Here is an 11,717-nt window from a genome sequence, read left to right as displayed (position 1 = left end):
GCGTTTTCTTAGCTATGACGATCGGTCTCCACCGGCGGTGCCTTTTAAAGTCTCCCTTCAATTGACATCTCGAGCTATACCATCAATCAGGTTGATTACACCGGAACTTATATTCAACTACCGATGTGCACAAACAGTTCACCACCAGCAGACCCTTCCACAGCCCAGCCTTTATCTACCTCCCCTTTACCCTCTCCTTTCAACCAAAACACCACCACCGCACCAACAATGGCAAAAGCAATGACAATGTCAACAGCCATCCTGAAAGCAGCCCCCATCCACTTCGGTCCATTCATCGTCACAACCCAGGTATACCCCTCCCTTCACTAAGCCTCTTCTTAATCCTCCCTCTCCCTCCCTCCTTCCCTAACGTTCCACCTTCAAAAACTAACCGGAAACTAAAAGGTCTTCCACCTAACCCCGCAAACCTACGCCCTCGTGAACCTAAAACCCATCCTCCCAGGCCACGTACTCGTCTCGCCCCGCCGCGTGGTACCCCGCGTCTCCGATCTCACCGCCACCGAAACGGCGGATCTGTTTCTGACTGTGCGGCGCGTGGCGCGGCTCGTCGAGCGGGTCTACGGTGCCTCCAGCTTGAATATCGCTATCCAGGACGGCGCGGACGCCGGGCAGAGCGTGCCCCATGTGCATGCGCATGTTATTCCGCGGCGGGCGGCGGATCTTGAGAGTCGGGGCGGGGTCGATGTTGTTTATGAGATTTTGGAGTCGGAGGAGGGGGATTTAGGGAGGATTTTATCTGAGAGGGAGGGGGAGGAGCAGGGGCAGGGGCAGGGGCAGGGGGCTAATGGGGGGAGGAGGAGGTTTCCGAAGGTGGATAATGAGGAGAGGCGGGCGAGGAGTTTGGAGGAGATGGAGGCTGAGGCCTCTATGTTGATGAGGGAGATGGAAAAATTGGGAGATGATTAATTGAGGTATCTGAAAGGAAGGGGGGTCCGGGGTCTCCCCCGGCTACTCACTTATATCTCTGGCTTTGGATTGAGCTGGCCAGGAAGTTGAAAAGAAAGGGGGGTCCGGGGGTTCTCCCCCGGATATCTTATATCTCTGGTCTTGGATTGAGGTGGCCAGGGGGCAGAAAGGAAGGGGGGTCCGGGGGTTCTCCCCCGGGATACCTATACTTGTTTGTATTGTATATAAGGGTTAGATGGATTAGACTACTATACAGGGTGGCTGGGTTTATGTGCAGAACTCAATTTTAGAACTTCCGCCGAAGTGTCTATGCAATGCTAGAAATCCATCTCTATGCGTGGCCCGTGTCCGTATCCGTGTCCGTCCATAACTCAAATCAAAGCACAGCAGAAGAAGAAACGCCCGTCAATCACAATGTACAATACCCCTTCTGGGGCCGGAAAGCAACGCCGAGGATATGTCATTGCACCATCACGCCGACCCGTTGGCCGCAGCCTTCTTCTTCCAGAACGCCTCGCGCTCCTGCATCACTGTCGCCGCCCACTCCTTGACCTCCGGCAGCTGGATCCGGCCAGCCACATGGCAGAACTCGGTCAGGTCGACGCCGCTGGCGCGCTCGTACTCGACCATCTGCAGCAGCAGCTCCATCTTGTCGACGTCGTGCACGAACTGCGCCTCTAGCGTCTCGTTGGCCTCGTACTCGTGGAACACGCCCAGGATGTCCTGGCCGGTCATGGCCCCGCCGGGCACGCCGCCCAGCAGCTTGCCGGCAATGTAGTCCATCACGTCGGCCTCGCGCCGCGCCTTCTCCTTCTTGTCCACCTTGTCCACCGGCGTGATGTCGCCCACCAGCGACTCCGCCATATCGTGCACCAGCGCCATCTTCATGCAGTGCGCCAGGTTCAGCCGTCCCGCCAGACTCGGCGGCGCCAGCATCGTCATGATCGACATCCTGTACATGTGGTCCGAGATCGACTCGCCCGCGTTGATGCCGAATCGGCGCCAGCCTTCGCGCTTGGTCGTCTTCAGGCGTTCGAGGAGGTGGAAGAAGGGGACTGGCGACGCGGAGTTCTCTTCGGGAGGGTGGGGGAGGGTTGCGAGGACTAGAGGTTTGTTTCGTGGTTAGCGTTGTTGTTTTCGACACGCTTGACAAGGTTATCGGATTGGGGTTCACTTACCCGACTGGGTGGTCCAGAGGGCGTTGGAGGGTGTTTCGGAGCCCATTTTGGAGGGTGCAGTGGCGGGTGGATATGAGCAATGAAGGATAATAGACAAGAGAGACGCAGTGAGAAGGGATTGAGAACACCCAGAGAAAAGACGAGGACGGAGTAGAGATTAAAGAGAGAAAGAGTTGAAATCGCGAGAAGATCCGATTGAGAAACGCGGGGAGAAAAAGCGGCGGTTGCCTTATCGGGTTTGGCTTGGTCCGGATGGTTGACCGATCGGGGAGGAATGATTGGAGATTCAACTTGAAAGTCCAGTCCACTCACTACTCGATCATTCAAGAATCACGAGAAATGCTTCCATCCCTCTTGACAAGCTGACCTCGTCGTTGGCAGCTATTACACACCAGTCCGATCAGCTGGACAGGTCTGATTGAGGGGTCACTGCCAAGACCTACCCATCGCTCGTTTGGGCGCTTTGTTGACGCCTCATATTCCCCGTCTGCGCCGCCAGCTCCCGTCCGTGTCTCTTTCATCTCACCTAATAACGCTCTGTCCGTTGAGCGTATACCCTGGTACGTTGTCGACTTCTCAGCCTTGCCATTGTCAGACACTAACTCCGCCAGATGTAATCCACCATGCAAGCCCGAACCCCCCGTCCGAAACCCCCGAATTGGTCTCCTCCGCCTCCCCTCGTCGTGTTTGTCCGCAACCTCCGGCTGCTCCAACTGGACACGCACCGTGACTGGCCCAACATCACCCTCCGCACGCTAGCCGATACGTCACAGAACCAGCGCCAACGCCTCAAGGCCGTCGAATGGGCTCTTTACCACCTGGTCAATCTATGGGACCCGGACACCGCGCGCGATGTACGTCGCTTTCTTGTGACATAACAGAAATGCCCGACTGATCAATGGCCCTAGAAACTCCGCCCCTTCTACCCTCCACTTGAACCACTGCAGTCGGTCAATCTGCGCGCCGCCCTATTTCGTGTCCTGTCCGAATTGAAGAAGCAAGGCGACCTGGGCAGGGAAATCATCCTTCGGAAGTCCATGCTGGATGATTGCAAAGGAGAGAAACTTGACGAGCTCCTTGCGGTATTCTCTACCGCCGTCCTTCGCAAAACGCTAGCTGCCTCATCAGACCCCAGCCTTCAAAATGTTGCTGTCAACCTGTCAATGGCCGACGGCCTCACCCTTGAGGACTATCAGCTGATGGTTCCCTTGATCGTCGCACACCGGGCTTCCCTGAATCAGATTGGAATCGATTATGAACGAGCGAGGGAAACACAGGCAGAGTTTTCCCAGCTTCTAGAACTCAAGCGACGTCAGCTGGACGAGCGGGCCGAGATCAGCCCGCTACCGATCTCTGATGAGAAGGTTGACATTGACATGTTAGCTGACGAACTCAGAGCTAATTGGCGTGGTTGCGAGGAATGGGTCGATACACTGCTCCATGCGGGTGCGCAGGGGACTAGTGACGCTTTTCTGGATCTCCCTTTTGACTCTGCATGGGCCAGGGCGAAGGACTCGAGCGTGGAAGATCTTACGGCGAATATCACGCCCGATCTGTTGGTCGACCTGGAGTCGCGGGTCTTTCGCCAGCGCGCCCGTGTGCAGCGCTGGCGTCAATACAGCGCATCCATGCGCAAGCATAATCGCATAGAATCAACGAGCTCCCAGAAGCCTCAGTCGCCGTTGGTCTTTCGTGATCACCAGGCACTGACTGTCGCGAGCATCTCCCGAGCCATCCGACAGCCAGTAGAACGAGCCTCGCCCAAGGCAGACGACCGATCCCTGCTTTTTTCCATGACGGAGGCGATCGCGCGCATCAACGGCCGGTCTGCCACCCATCGCCGCCAGGTCAGCGGGTCAAGACAACCGCGCGACATACCTGTCATTGTGCCCCCTGCACCAGCCGAAAAGAGCGGCACACCGTCAGTTGTCTACCAAGAAGATGCTGCTCGACCCGCTTCTCCCAAAAAAGAGAATGTGCCACCGACGCAGCCCGAAGATGATCATAGTCATACTTCCGACATAGAGCCCGAGCTAGACACGATCAGGAGTAATAGATTTACCCTCGTTGAACGCACGCGCAAGTCCATGTCTCTGGTTCCGCCGCCTCCACAGACCAACCCACGCGAGAGGGTCCGATCACATCGACCTCGGCCCTCGTTCCCCATCAACCAATTCGAGACGCCACGCAAACAACCTTCGCCCAGCCGGGCATCCACCCCGCGCGATGAGCTTTTCAACGAGGAAGCCGACTACGCCAGTGTGTTCAAATCCCGGCCGCGTGTTGCGCATAGTCCTATCGCGTCACCGGCGGTGCATATCAGTCCGATCGGGGACTTCGACTTGGACGAGACACTGCATGCAGATCTGGACGCGGACGAAATTGACCGCGGATATCTCGAGCAGACGCCGTTGGTCTCAAGACGAAGATTACGATGACGCGTGATACATACGACCGCCATGGAGCATACTTATGTTATACCCTTATTATTAATAGAAACGCAGACTCATACATCATAATATAATTTGTTTTGAACATAATCCACATAGTCCACCCAAGAGACACCATTAATTTTACACCATCTATGAACTCTAGAACCCGCCAACGCCACCAATGAACAGATACAGCAAACGTACCGGGACCAAGCAAATCATGATCTTCCTCTAGCCCTGCCCCTACCCCTACCCCTCCCTCTCCCTCCTCCACGCGTACGTCTACGTGTCGGCGGCGGTTTATATTCTGCAACGAACTCCTCATCCTCAGAGTCCGGAATCTCATCCGGCGGAGGCGACAAGTCTTCGGAGCTGGAGCCGGAGCTGAGCGAGATGGCATCTGCCTGAATGGTGCCGGGGCCAGAAGCATCGCTGATATCGTCATCGCTGTCATCATCTGTAGCAGCAATCGCGTCACTATCACCAGCCGTAGCAAGAGGCGGCGTGGCCCGGTTCCGACGTTGGTGGACGATAATCAGCTTCTCGTCGTCGTCGTCGCCCTCGTGACCGGGAAGCAGGAACCCGCCGCCGCGGTCAGTCTCTTCGCCGTGTTCGTCTTGCCCTGGGAGGAGGAATCCGCCGCCTTCGGTATCTGCGTGGCCCTCTTCCTCAGGAAGTAGGAATCCACCGCCACCACCACCTTGATAATCCCCCGCGGCCGGCGTAGCACCAGCGGGACTATTCTCAGGCGGCGCCCTCCGCTTAGCAAAAGGATTAGAAGTCTCCTTCTCGCGATCACCCTCCTCAGGGCCATACTCCTCGCGCACGCGCTGAGCGATCCGCAAGCCGAACAAAAACTTGCGCCAGGTCTGCAAGATCCTGGCCTCCGCCTTCCTCGCCTCCTTCCTCCGCTTCTCCTCATCCTCAACGCGCCACGCATCCTTAACCAGCCCCTCATTCTCGGCGGCAACCACCACACCCTGAATGACCGGGACCGCCATCTTAGACCCGAACTCGAACCCCGTCACCGCCTCCGCATAATCAATCCCCAGCTTCTTGCAGATGCGCACCGTGCCAGGCCAGGGGATGTGCGCGGCGCCAGCGGGCACCATGCTCGGTACGAAGCAGTCGATGTTCCCGTAGTCATTCTTGGGGATCACGCCGTCGACGATCGGGGCCGGGATGATATATTCGGTCTGGTACCGCGCGTAGAGCCCCTGTTTCGGCTTTTCGCCCGTCTCGCGCTCGTACTCGTCCACTTCGCGCTTGCGCTGTAACGTGACCGCGCGGATGGGCACGTGTTTCAGCGGTGTCTGCCCCGGTTTGATCTGCCGGCCTTCCTTGTGCCAGCTTTCCGCCGATTGGCAGCGTACCACGTCTGTGCGCAGGTATACGTTTTCGGTCTTACGTTGAGCGCCTTTGCCGGTTGTGAAGGTGCGGACGTGCTGCGCGCCCGGTTTGAGTGCTTCTTCGCGCCGGAGGAAGCGTTCTAGGATGAAGTCCGGCGAGGTGCGCAGGCTTTGGAGTGTGTCTGGTGGGTTGGCGCTTGTTTGGGCTTTCTTTTCTGGCTGTTTTGGCACCAGGTCTTTGCTGTTTTCGAGGGCGTCAACGGGCGTTTGTTGCTGCGGGGCGCGTTCGTAGATGCGTAGGACCACGCGCGCCCAGTCGTACGTGATGACGGTTTTCGGTCGGCGGGTCTTGGTGTTGGGCCGGCCGCTGGGGATTGGGATCTTCTCTACCGGCATCCGGTAGCCCTTTGTTTTGCCTGGCCAGGTCCGTCGTCGTAGGTAGCGCGTCGTCACGTCTTTGGCTGTTTTGTCTGCCGAGTATGCGATCACGTAGCTGATCACTTGCTTGGCCTTCTCGGCTTTGGCGCCCCGTGGTTCGAACGCTGCTTGTAGCTCCGGCGTCGTGGCTACCGCGTTCGGGAGAACGAGTGCGTCCACCGGGATGATCTCGTGCGTGATTGGGGATGCCGCCTCCGTCCAATAGATCGGGAAGGGGAGGTCACGGTCGTAACCCTTCGGGTTGTTCTTGCTGCTCCCGCGAGACGATGACTTCGTCTCGGCTTCGTTGCTGCTACTGCTGCTGTCGGACTCGAGGCCGATCACTTCGTCGGTCTCGGCCACTGCGTCGAGCGTGGGCTCGCGGTTGACCTTGGTGGGCTTCGGCGTGAACATCTCGGCTTTAGTCCACCCGAACCCGAGAGGCTGGAGACTGGCTACGAGTCGGGCTTCAATGTCGAGGGCGCGGAGGAGCGCCGTGAACAGCTGCGCGCCGACGTCGCGCGAGCCCTGCATGTGCTCGGCCGCATGGCGGAACTCGTCGAGGTCCGCGATCCGCTCGCCGTGGATGACCGGGTCGTGTTCGTCCTTGTGGAAGGAGGCAATCTGCGCTTCCAGCTGCACCATTGGTCGATACCCCTGTTTGCGCAAACCCGGGGCGGTGATCTTGAACTGCCTCTTCCAGTACGCGGCCAGGACCTTCAGGAGCGGGATGATCGGGTCACCGCGACTCATGTCCGGCTGTCCTGGCTCCAGGCGCTCCGAGCCCTCCGTCCAATCCCGCTCCGACCGCCGACTGCTACCTTGCTTGCCCTTGCCCTTGCCCTTGTTTCTGGTTTGTTTCTTGCTTGGAGGGGGCTTCTCCGGCAGCTCCAGCCCCGACGCCACCCGCCATTTCTTGACCTCCTTGTGTAGGGCGGGCGGGAGGTTATGGCGCAGGATCTCGTGAAGTTTGGGGTCGTTGGCCCAGGCGTTGCGGAGCGCGTTGTGGTAGAGCAGGAAGCGCACGTGCAGGCAGTGGGTGTTGATGCGGATTTGGCGCTCGATCTTGGACGGCGGCTTCTTGCTCTCGACGATGTCGGCCAGGTGCACTTCGTTCTTGTCGAGTGTCAGTTCCAGGTCTTGGTGTTGGTGCTGGTGGTCTGGGGCCAGCATCGACGGCGTCACCGGTGTGGCGGCGCTGGCGGGCTCGGACTCGAAGGCGTCCTCCCAATCGACCTCCTCTTCCTCCGACTCGCTGCTGCTGCTGTCATCATCGGAATCGTTAATGACGGCTGGCTTGGGGGTTTCTTGTAGGTCTTCGGGAACATCGCTTAAGGAGGAATCGGTGGAGGAGGAGTCGGAGTCGTTATCGAGAACCGTCGCGGCGGCGATGGCGGGTGTCGCATTATGACGTTTGGGCGCGGGCGGATCCTCGTCGGAGACACGCTTGCGCGAGACGAAGGGGGGCATGCACGCAATTGATGGGGGTTTTCGTGGGGAATCAATTGGGAGATTTGCTAGATGTATGAGATTGACTGTAATGGAAGGAAAGGAGGAGTAGGAAGGGGTTGAAGTGTGGAGTTGCAATGAAGGCGGAACAAAGAGCGAGGAAGAAACGATGAGGGAATGAATGATTTCCCCTCACGTCTTCCTATCGTCTTCCTATCGTCTTCCTATCGTCTTCCCTATCGTAACTACTTAGTACTTCTTCCTTCTCCACTTCCCCAGACAGTTCTTATCACCTCAGCACCTCATTCTCCTCTCTCCCACCTCCAAAGAAACACCTAGAAACCCATCATCCACCATGTCCGCGACGATGGAAGCCGTCAAGCTCTTCTTCAGCTCGCCCCGATTTGCGGTCGCAGGCGCCAGCAACGACCCCGCCAAATTCGGCCATCGGAGTATGTTTTTGTCTAATAATTCTCTCGATAAGAATCCTTTCTGATTTACCTTACCTAGTCCTGGCCTGGTATCACCACCATTCTCTCCCTGTCACTCCCCTCAACCCGCGCGCTTCCTCCATCCAGCTGCAATCGACGAGTCTTCCCACTGTGGCCTCGGTGCGCGACTTGCCCGCTCCGACCGAAACCTCGCTGTCGGTGGTGACGCCCCCCGCAGTGACCCTCAGTCTCCTTCGCGAAGCCTATGCGGTCGGTATCCCGGCTGTCTTCTTACAGCCTGGCACGTACGATCAAGCGGTACTGGACTACCTGGAGGGACATTTTGCGGCGGCGGTGGTGGGCGCGGGAGGCCGAGGCTCGGAGGGTTGGTGTGTTTTGGTGGATGGCGAGGATGGCTTGCGGGCAGCGGGGAGAGAGTGGAAGAGTCAGTTGTAGTTGAAGTTGGTTAATTAATCCGTAGCTAGATGAGATATGTTCAAAATCATCACTGTTGTCTATGGGTTGAGTGAATGGTACATACAAGAATAAAGAGGGGGGTTGGGGAACAAACGGAGAAGTGATAATCGTAACTGGAGGAGGGAACTCACTCTCTTTCACTTTTCCTTCCTTCCCTTTCTTCCTCACTTCCTCTCCTCCTCCTCCTCCTCTTCATCATCTCCTCCTCAACCATCCCACTCTCTTTTCTAACAACATACCTTTCCCACCCCCACCCCCTTGTTTGTTTTTAATTTCCGATCGCAATTTTCTTATGGTTCATATCAATCAGCATAGCATACACACGGGATTGCTGCACCGGAAGGATGCCCACCAGTTCGATCACTCTTGACTCTCCCATCCCTCCCCATCTCGATCTGGCTGGGGCGCCTTCGCAGCTCTTCCAAGTGCCTCCATCCCCATCCGCTTCGTCGGCATTGTATCGCTCCATCGCTGTCCCTCCCCGTAAAAGGGCTCGTTCCAGCCTCGAGACTCGCTCCTCTTGGCTGCAGGTCGATGGCAGCGCGAGTCCCCTCGTCACATCGGTGATCGGCTCCGATGACCTTCTGCACGGCGTCGATAATGTTGTCGACCTCGACTATCGGCCCAGCCGATATCGCGAACCGTCCGACCCATTACACCTCGATACTAGTGTCGACTCGCTGGGGGAGGCCGGCGGTCTGCGTCGCAAACGCAGCCATCCGGACCCTTACTTGATCGCCGCCTCCCCCACCGGTTCGGATGAGAAGGAGCAATCTCCAAGCGTCACTTCATACCCCTCCGCAGCACCCGTCCGCTGGAGCAAGGCTGTTCTTGGCGTTGTCGGCAAGGTCTGGGATTTCTGCTGGTCCGGAGCGTTTCGGGGTTTCTATGCCGGGGGCGGTCGCGGATACACTATGAGCGGCGAGCAGGAGGAGGAGGATGATGACGATAACTCAATGACTTTCCCATCCCTGGCCAGTGAGAAAGGTTCTGCGCCGACAACCCCCTCCGCTCAACCTCCTCGACGGGGCCCGTCGACCCCTTTGCCTGGCTGCTATCCCGAGGAAACCGATCTGCAGGGCAACTGGGTCATGGTCTCCCCGCCGTCGGCAACCATTTATCGCGGTAGCACTCCCCGGCGGGGGCTACGACGCACCACCACCGCCGCTCATCTGGCCGCACGTCGTGCACGACCTCACACCAGGCGTGTGCTGATGTCGCATGCGCCGCCCTCTCTACCCAGCCAGCACTACTTCTCCTCTCCGGCCATGCCGCGCGAGAGCCCGGTGTCCGTGAACTCCAAACGCCACATGGCCGAGAAGCGTCGCCTGGAGCGCGAGGAAGACGCCAGCCTGCAGCGGATGGAGCAGAGGCTCCAGGTGCTGATTCGTGAGGGGACACAGGCGCTGGCCACACGTGTCGAGGTGATGGATTCGGAGATGGAAGATTAAATTGCTTTTGGTGGTTGTTGGCCGAACTGATACCCTTACGTTCTTTGGATTTTTTTTGTTAAAATGACGCTCCTTTACGACTGACACGAAGCCACGAACTTCTCTTGTTTGATTGACACGAATCTTTGACAAGCACAGAACCGTAACCCGGCGTCTGTGTCTTGTGATACGGCCTACTTTTACGAGAACGATATTCTTACTACGAATAGCTTAGTGATCACTAGCCTACCATTAGCTAAATACCTTCACGAAGGTGTCCTCTTACTCTCTACGCGAGATTGGATCTGGTAATTGAATATCATATCATTGACTCATTGCACCCATCCATTCCGACATTTCCTTCAGCTAGCTCGTGCTTAAGCGGTATCGCCCCCTTTCCTCCCTCCCAACCCTCGAATCCAGTTTCATCACCCACAGAATCAATGGATTTACTGCTGAAACGGCGTGGAAATCTGGATACTGCGCAACACCTCACCGAGGCCGCCCGCACTGGCGAGCGCGCTGAACAAATCCGCTCCCTGCATCGGCGCGGCGCCGTCGGGTGACTAGCTTGAGTTAGTATCTGTGATCACTTGCCATGCCATGCACCTTCTATTGCCTCTGTAGACTTCAGGCCGGGTTGGGAGAGGACAGGACATACGGGAATCGGCATCGCCACGCCCAGGGCGACGAGGAGGGTAGATACCACTGCGACGGAGAATTTCATATTTTTTTGGTCTGTTTGGTTCTGGATTGGTTAGTAGTTTCTTTGTTTTTGGGGGTGGTTTGCGTACTGCTTTTTTTGGTTCGGTTTGGTGTCGGTGGTGGTGGTCTGTTGGTTGCCGGTCGCGATGCTCACCACTTGAGTACTACAAGGAAGAGAAGGAAGAAAGAAAGAAAGAAAGAAAGGAAGGTACCTGGGTTTGGACGAGGGATATGAGGGTTTAAGGGTAGGGGGGTGTGTTGGTATGTTATGTCGATCCTCGCCGAGGGTTATCTTATCGTGCGTGTGGAAGGGTTGGAAGGGATGGGATGGGATGGCGTGTCTTACATTCTTTGTTTGAATGAGGTGCGGGGGTTGGAGTTAAGGGACATGTTTGGTCTTTGGATGCTACTCTATGCTTCCTTATTAGAATTGGATTGTATGGCTGTATGAGGTGTTGGTCTATGGTTTCGTAGGTGATTCTATGGGGTTTTCCTGTGGTGGATGAAAAGCGGACAGACAGGTAGGGTCCACGGTTGGAATGTGGTGGTATGGGCTTGAAATGCCCGAGTGGCTTGCGGTAGTTATCGGGACAAGCTTTGCTTGGGCTTAACTGGCAGCTCAAAGGATGTGCTTGCATTGCTAGGGGTGGGGGGCGCGTCGGTGGGGATGCGCAATGCAATGCGATGCAGACTGCCTTCGGCTGCCGCCCCCTTGTATGGATCCTCGGTTGAGGTCAACACTGTCTCGCAATAAGACGAGCACAGGGGAGGTATAGAAGGTGTCGGTAGCTGCAGGTTCTAGGGAAGTGCAGGCAGAAGACACTGACAGAAAACCATATCCTCCTGCAAAAAAAGGGGCCAAGTCAGGTATAGTACTTGCGGTGCTAGCTGGAAAGCTTGGCTTCAAGTCTAGCCCTGAGGG

At 57.0% G+C, this 11,717-nt stretch overlaps 6 protein-coding genes across 6 annotated transcripts; 3 read left to right on the top strand and 3 right to left on the bottom strand.

Moving 5' to 3' along the window:
- Nucleotides 1-246: 246 nt before the first annotated feature.
- On the top strand, nucleotides 247-927 carry BO97DRAFT_333767 (HIT family protein; the record flags this gene model as incomplete). The annotated part of the gene is made up of 2 exons (XM_025691376.1): nucleotides 247-309; nucleotides 406-927. 2 exons carry the CDS (start codon nucleotides 247-249, stop codon nucleotides 925-927), a joined length of 585 nt encoding a protein of 194 aa, XP_025556837.1.
- Nucleotides 928-1,223: 296 nt separating this feature from the next.
- BO97DRAFT_381250 (HD domain-containing protein) lies at nucleotides 1,224-2,260 on the bottom strand. Its single transcript, XM_025693240.1, has 2 exons — nucleotides 2,106-2,260; nucleotides 1,224-2,030 (listed from the first exon to the last, which is right to left on the bottom strand). Exons 1-2 carry the CDS (start codon nucleotides 2,149-2,151, stop codon nucleotides 1,399-1,401), a joined length of 678 nt encoding a protein of 225 aa, XP_025556836.1. The 5' UTR covers nucleotides 2,152-2,260; the 3' UTR covers nucleotides 1,224-1,398.
- A 168-nt stretch (nucleotides 2,261-2,428) lies between these two features.
- Nucleotides 2,429-4,543, top strand: BO97DRAFT_381249 (uncharacterized protein; the record flags this gene model as incomplete). The annotated part of the gene is made up of 3 exons (XM_025693239.1): nucleotides 2,429-2,665; nucleotides 2,717-2,959; nucleotides 3,014-4,543. Exons 2-3 carry the CDS (start codon nucleotides 2,729-2,731, stop codon nucleotides 4,541-4,543), a joined length of 1,761 nt encoding a protein of 586 aa, XP_025556835.1. The 5' UTR covers nucleotides 2,429-2,665; nucleotides 2,717-2,728.
- A 212-nt stretch (nucleotides 4,544-4,755) lies between these two features.
- BO97DRAFT_381246 (Rad4 family protein) lies at nucleotides 4,756-7,872 on the bottom strand (the record flags this gene model as incomplete). Its single annotated transcript, XM_025693238.1, has 2 exons — nucleotides 5,235-7,872; nucleotides 4,756-5,189 (listed from the first exon to the last, which is right to left on the bottom strand). Exons 1-2 carry the CDS (start codon nucleotides 7,771-7,773, stop codon nucleotides 4,756-4,758), a joined length of 2,973 nt encoding a protein of 990 aa, XP_025556834.1. The 5' UTR covers nucleotides 7,774-7,872.
- A 116-nt stretch (nucleotides 7,873-7,988) lies between these two features.
- Nucleotides 7,989-10,419, top strand: BO97DRAFT_381241 (CoA-binding protein). The gene is made up of 3 exons (XM_025693237.1): nucleotides 7,989-8,204; nucleotides 8,263-8,572; nucleotides 9,004-10,419. The coding sequence occupies exons 1-3, from the start codon at nucleotides 8,108-8,110 to the stop codon at nucleotides 10,109-10,111; spliced, it is 1,515 nt and encodes a 504-aa protein (XP_025556833.1). The 5' UTR covers nucleotides 7,989-8,107; the 3' UTR covers nucleotides 10,112-10,419.
- A 120-nt stretch (nucleotides 10,420-10,539) lies between these two features.
- Nucleotides 10,540-10,817, bottom strand: BO97DRAFT_419909 (uncharacterized protein; the record flags this gene model as incomplete). Its single annotated transcript, XM_025696610.1, has 2 exons — nucleotides 10,540-10,656; nucleotides 10,752-10,817. 2 exons carry the CDS (start codon nucleotides 10,815-10,817, stop codon nucleotides 10,540-10,542), a joined length of 183 nt encoding a protein of 60 aa, XP_025556832.1.
- Nucleotides 10,818-11,717: the final 900 nt, after the last annotated feature.

The sequence above is a fragment of the Aspergillus homomorphus genome, assembly GCF_003184865.1.
Source record: "Aspergillus homomorphus CBS 101889 unplaced genomic scaffold BO97scaffold_1, whole genome shotgun sequence".
Taxonomy (NCBI): domain Eukaryota; kingdom Fungi; phylum Ascomycota; class Eurotiomycetes; order Eurotiales; family Aspergillaceae; genus Aspergillus; species Aspergillus homomorphus.
The sequence above is the reverse complement of the archived record's forward strand: the minus strand, read 5'-3'. Positions and strand labels throughout refer to the sequence as shown.